This window comes from Coregonus lavaretus (assembly GCF_964263955.1).
Source record: "Coregonus lavaretus genome assembly, chromosome: 29".
Taxonomy (NCBI): Eukaryota; Metazoa; Chordata; class Actinopteri; order Salmoniformes; family Salmonidae; genus Coregonus; species Coregonus lavaretus.
This window is the reverse complement of record NC_140016.1, coordinates 9,920,754-9,926,753: the sequence shown is the minus strand read 5'-3', so window position 1 is coordinate 9,926,753 and position 6,000 is coordinate 9,920,754. Positions and strand designations below refer to the sequence as shown.

The following is a 6,000-nucleotide window of genomic DNA, read 5'->3' as shown; positions in this document are numbered from 1 at the left end:
TGCAACCTCGACTGCCCGTCAACCACTCCGCCGATATCGCGAGAGCTCTACGCTTTAGAAAGGACATGAAAGTAGCCAACTGTAGTTCTGCAGAGGGGTGTGTTCAAGACATACACGTTTGCGCCTAAACTGTGCAGCAGCTGTATAGAATTGAGTAACGTTTCAACTAAATTGAAGCTTTTCATAATGTGTGATGATGCAATGCATAATTATAATGTCCCTGATTTTCATTTCCTATTAGTAATATAACATTCGCATATTGTGAGGGAGGAAAATGCCTTGTGAGCCACCACCATGAAGCTGTGTATGACATAGTGTATGAGCCATCTTTCGTCACACTGTTGGGGGTTTGAGAAGATGCATCCACCTATCCTGTAGAAAGATCACGAGTATCCTTCTGGCACATGTGGCTTCCCCTTTACTTCGATGCTGGCAATCGATATTCTCACATGTGGCCACATGTCTTTTGGTGCAGAAATCTCCAGCCCTGTATGAACATGCCCGCAGGACCCGGTGCCTTTCAATAGGTGAAGCGGCTGTTGGGTATCATTCCGTGGGGGTTGCCTGTTTGGCTTTGGCTGCATAGTAACCAGTGGTTTGGCCAGATTAGACAGAAAGAGTGGTCTCCAACTCACAGGTTGCCGTGCTATAGGCTACTAATGGAGCTATTGAGATTTTCGCAGCGTTAGTCATCGCGCTAGCCGCAGTGTAGCGGTGTCTCTCTATACTTCCTCTCTGAATCGCCAGCCCTGTGGTTCAGTACGCACTCCTCTAAGCGTTGGGATTGGTGGATCTTTTTAAACCGAACCGCGACCGAACCATATGCTGCTGCTATCATGGTCGCCCGTGGTTCTGACTCAGGGCGGTTTCTCTGACCTGTGGTCAGTGGTCTGAGGTGAGAGGTGTTGGGTGCGCGGCTCCGGTCATTAGTGTGTTTGCGCAGGAAGTGGTAGCGGACGCCAGTGGCCGGGCAGGTGATGTTTGCTCACGTAAGCCGCTCGTGTTTGAGGGGTGCAGGGGACGAGGCTGGAGGGAGCGCGCTGTTGCATTGCCTAACCGGATAACCAGATAACAGCTATCTTCTGTCCTCTCCGTTTTACCGAAAAGGAATCCAATTTCTACATTTCTAAAGGTGGATCAAAAAGCCGGACCTTGTGTGTGCCTGTCTGTGCGTATTTGTGGGTTTTTTCTGTGCGCGAAATCTAACATTCGTTTTCCATTATAGAAAGCCAATGCGCCCACCCATGCGATGACATTTGCTGGAGAGAGAGGATAAACTATAGAGGCTTCATGCAGAACCTCTGGTTTCGAGTAGAGGGTCATTTACGAGTCTTGTTTAGCGTTTCAAAAGAAAATAATAGGGTTGAAGGAGGATGCAGCAACCACATTTTTAACCATGCAGAACCGGGCCGTTTCCGGTTCTTAGGCTGGTGTGTCCCCATCTGAAACCGTATGGGGAAAGCGGCAGACACAGATGGCATGGACACTTACGCAAGGTCTGCCGCTCTGCCCTGCTATCGGAGCCTATTCGCAGTCTCCCACTTCAACCCCGCTCCGTCATCCGCGCCCCTCAGCCGCCCCAGCACTGCAGCAACGGAGCCACGGCCGACGGCATGAGGCTTGATCCGGTGCGTTTCTCCATGCTGGTCATCGGGGTCTCTTTCGCCTGTTACGCCCCGAGTCTCAATTCCCTCCAGGACCAGGCATACCGATCCGCCGTGGTCATCGAGGGCGAGGTACGCTCCTCGCCGGAAAACGTCTCTCGGGACCCATACAGTGTGAATGTCAAAGTGCTAGACGTATGGCCGGTGAACAGCGGCGGGCTCGAGCGGGAGCAGCTCGTGACCGTCGGAGACTTCGGTTCCGAGGCCCCGTGCACCACTGTGGAGGAGAACCACAGATATATATTTTTCATGGACCCAACAGGCGAGCCTTTAGTATTCAAGGCATCGTTTGCTCCGCTGGACGCCAGCGGAACGGACCTAAAGAAGGATGTGGAGAGCGTGTTGTGCGAGGACTGCGGTAAGTTTAGGCTTTTATTGGACGCTTTTATTGCACGCTAATGCTCCGGTGATATAAGGAGTCTCCGGACTCCCTGTGTGCGCTTATCGGTGATGATTGACACGGTTAAAATCTCCATGCCCTGGTGACACATAACCAAGACGGCGCGTTTTTTTTCCAGGACATGCATGGATGTGTGAGACAGATTTCCTAGAGACTGTAGTACATTAGGGTACAGGTGAGAGTGATGTAGAATAGGCTATACTGGTGACGAGTGAGACAATTCCCATGTGTAAAGCACATTGATTTGATATGGACAATCCATCAATATGAAAATGATATACCATCTATAGTGTGCATGTTGGTAAGATATTGGCCTGCTTGGCTATGTGGAGTCAAAAGATGGAACATAGATGCTGTACAAAAGCCTCAGTGCTGGCAGGTAAGGATAGTTTAACCAAAGTGTTTGTGTGTGTGTGAAGTATCCCATGTCTGAGAATGAGGTGGACAGGTATCAGAGAGAGAGAGAGAGAAAGAGAGAGAGTGAGAAAGAGAGAGAGAGGTATCAGAGAGAGAGAGAGAGAGAGAGAGAGAGAGAGAGAGAGAGAGAGAGAGAGAGAGAGAGAGAGAGAGAGAGAGAGAGAGAGAGAGAGAGAGAGAGAGAGAGAGAGAGAGAGAGAGAGAGAGAGAGAGAATAGGAGGTGAATCTGACAGAATATGACACAGTTTCATTTCAAATACCCATCAGAATTCATTCAGATGGCAGTTTGCTTTCAAACAGTGTGGAGACTGACACCATGTGACAGGAAATAGGGAGACCAACCAGCTAGTCCTAACCGGTTTGTGCTGTTAGATCAGGTGGTGGATATTTAGTCTTTTAGGGCCCTTCACTAAAGATGAGAGGCATGACAATGTTTCAGCACCGTGGACAGCTCATATTCTCTGACCTCTGAGTAGCATCCATCCATTCTCAGTCTGTTTTACTTGTTGTCATGTATGATAGGAGTAAGACAGTGGCCTATTACCTCTTTAAACCATCAGTTATATTATCTGCTATTCTCTGTGACACATTCTCAGGATGTGTCCAAATAGTCTGGAGAACTGAAGCTTTCTTTGCTCAGTTCATCACCTTTGGCATGATGAAACAATACCGGTATGATCAGGGACCGAATGCATCAAGCTTCTCAGAGTAGGAGTGCTGATCTAGGATCAGTTTAGCCTTTTATATTACAATGAATAAGGTTACATGGACAGGAAAGACCTGATCCTAGATACATACAGCCCCTGGTCTCTACCTAAGGCTAAGGTCAACATCTTCCTGATAGCGTTTCAGCAACATGGACAGCACACATTCTCTGACCTCCGAATAGGATCCATGATGAGACAGTAAAAAAAGTACAAATTCAACTCATTCTCATTGCCCCCTATGACCAGTAATCTGAAAGGCCTTGATGGATGAGAGGGAAGCAGTTGAGACCTAGCCACCACTTTCACCTATCAGTGCTCATAAAAGAGAAGAGACAACAGGACGCTAGGAGTGTTTGTCTCTGTCAGCTGTGTGCTTCTGTATGGCTGCACCATTCTCTGTCTGCAGCTGAAGTGCTATAGTTGTTATTTAGCTACTTAGTTAGCCACAGAGCAGCTTTAATGTAATATTTTCTTGCTGAGGGAGGGATGACTGTAGTGTAGGTAATCTGCTACTCAGATGCTGCCATCAAAGACCACATTTCCTTGACTCAACAGTGACACAGACTGACTCTTACTCACCACTGGAACCTCATCATGAAAAGTCCCAGATGTACAGAGAGACAGGCTATAATGCTTTGAGTATCTACACAAGTCCCCCCCTCTCTCTCTATCTCTCTCTCTCTCTCTCTCTCTCTCTCTCTCTGTCTCTGTCTCTCTCTCGCTCTCTCTCTTTCTCTCTCTCTGTCTCTGTCTCTGACTCTGTCTCTGTCTCTGTCTGTCTCTCTCTCTCTCTCTCTCTCTCGCTCTCTCTCGCTCTCTCTCTCTCTCAATTCAATTATCTCTCTCTCTCTCTCTCTCTCTCTCTCTCTCTCTCTCTCTCTCTCTCTCTCTCTCTCTCTCTCTCTCTCTCTCTCTCTCTCTCTCTCACTCTCTCTCTCTCAATTCAATTCAATTTCAATTTAAGGGCTTTATTGGCATGGAAAACATATGTTTACATTGCCAAAGCAAGTGAAATAGATAATAAACAAAAATGAAATAAACAATATGAAATTAACAGTAAACATTACACTCACAAATGTTCCAAAAGAATAAAGACATTTCAAATGTTATATTATGTCTATATACAGAGTTATAATGATGTGCAAATAGTTAAAGTACAAAAAGAAAAAGAAATAAACATAAATATAGGTTGTATTTACAATAGTGTTTGTTTTTCACTGGTTGCCCTTTTCTTGTGGCAACAGGTCACAAATCTTGCTGCTGTGATTCCACACTGTGGTATTTCACCCAATAGATATTGGAGTTTATCCAAATTGGATTTGTTTTCGAATTCTTTGTGGGTCTGTGTAATCTCAGGGAAGTATGTGTCTCTAATATGGTCATACATTTGTCAGGAAGTTAGGAAGTGCAGCTCAGTTTCCACCTCATTTTGTGGGCAGTGTGCACATAGCCTGTCTTCTCTTGAGAGCCAGGTATGCCTACGGCGGCCTTTCTCAATAGCAAGGCTATGCTCACTGAGTCTGTACATAGTCAAAGATTTCCTTAATTTTGGGTCAGTCACAGTGGTCAGGTATTTGCCACTGTGTACTCTCTGTAGAGGGCCAAATAGCATTCTAGTTTGCTCTGTTTTTTTGTAAATTCTTTCCAATGTGTCAAGTAATTCTCTTTTTGTTTTCTCATGATTTGGTTAGGTCTAATTGTGTTGCTGTCCTGGGGCTCTGTGGGGTCTGTTTGTGTTTGTGAACAGAACCCCAGGACCAGCTTGCTTAGGGGACTCTTCTCCAGGTTCATCTCTCTGTAGGTGATAGCTTTGTTATGGAAGGTTTGGGAATCGCTTCCTTTTAAATGGTTATAGAATTTAACGGCTCTTTCTGGCTTTTGATCATTAGCGGGTATCGACTTAATTCTGTTGTGCATGCATTATTTGCTGTTTTACGTTGTACACTGAGGATATTTTTGCAGAGTCTCAATTTGGTGTTTGTCCCATTTTGTGAATTCTTGGTTGGTGAGCGGACCCAGACCTCACAACCATAAAGGGCAATGGGTTCTATAACTGATTCAAGTATTTTTAGCCAGATCCTAATTGGTATGTCGAATGTTATGTTCCTTTTGATGGCATAGAAGGCCCTGCTTGCCTTGTCTCTCAGATTGTTCACAGCTTTGTGGAAGTTACCTGTGGCGCTGATGTTTAGGCCAAGGTATGTATAGTTTTTTGTGTGCTCTAGGGCAACGGTGTCTAGATGGAATTTGTATTTGTGGTCCTGGCAACTGGACCTTTTTTGTAATACCATTATTTTTGTCTTACTGAGATTTACTGTCAGGGCCCAGGTCTGATGGAATCTGTGCAGAAGATCTAGGTGCTGCTGTAGGCCCTCCTTGGTTGGGGACAGAAGCACCAGATCATCAGCAAACAGTAGACATTTGACTTCAGATTCTAGTAGGGTGAGGCCGGGTGCTGCAGACTGTTCTAGTGCCCTCGCCAAGTCGTTGGTATATATGTTGAAGAGGGTGGGGCTTAAGCTGCATCCCTGTCTCACCCCACAGCCTTGTGGAAAGATTTTAACTGCACACTTGTTGTTTGTGTACATGGATTTTATAATGTCGTATGTTTTTCCCCCCAACACCGCTTTCCATCAATTTGTAAAGCACAGACCCTCATGCCAAATTAAGTTAAACGTTTTTTTGAAATCAACAAAGCATAAGAAGACTTTGCCTTTGTTTTAGTTTGTTTGTCAAATAGGGTGTGCAGGGTGAATACGGGGTCTGTCGGACGGTAATTTGGTAAAAAGCCAATTTGACATTTGCTCAGTA

General features: G+C 45.6%; 1 protein-coding gene across 1 annotated transcript in view; it reads left to right on the top strand.

Annotated features, from left to right (window-relative positions):
- Window positions 1–1,613: 1,613 nt before the first annotated feature.
- LOC311105329 (pro-neuregulin-2, membrane-bound isoform-like) overlaps window positions 1,614–6,000 on the top strand; it is a gene marked incomplete at both ends in the record, with an annotated part of 75,257 nt that continues 70,870 nt past the window's right edge. The window contains one exon of the mRNA XM_084147447.1: window positions 1,614–2,022. Within this exon, the coding sequence (XP_084003573.1) occupies window positions 1,614–2,022 (409 nt within the window). The remainder of the gene's footprint in view (window positions 2,023–6,000) is intronic.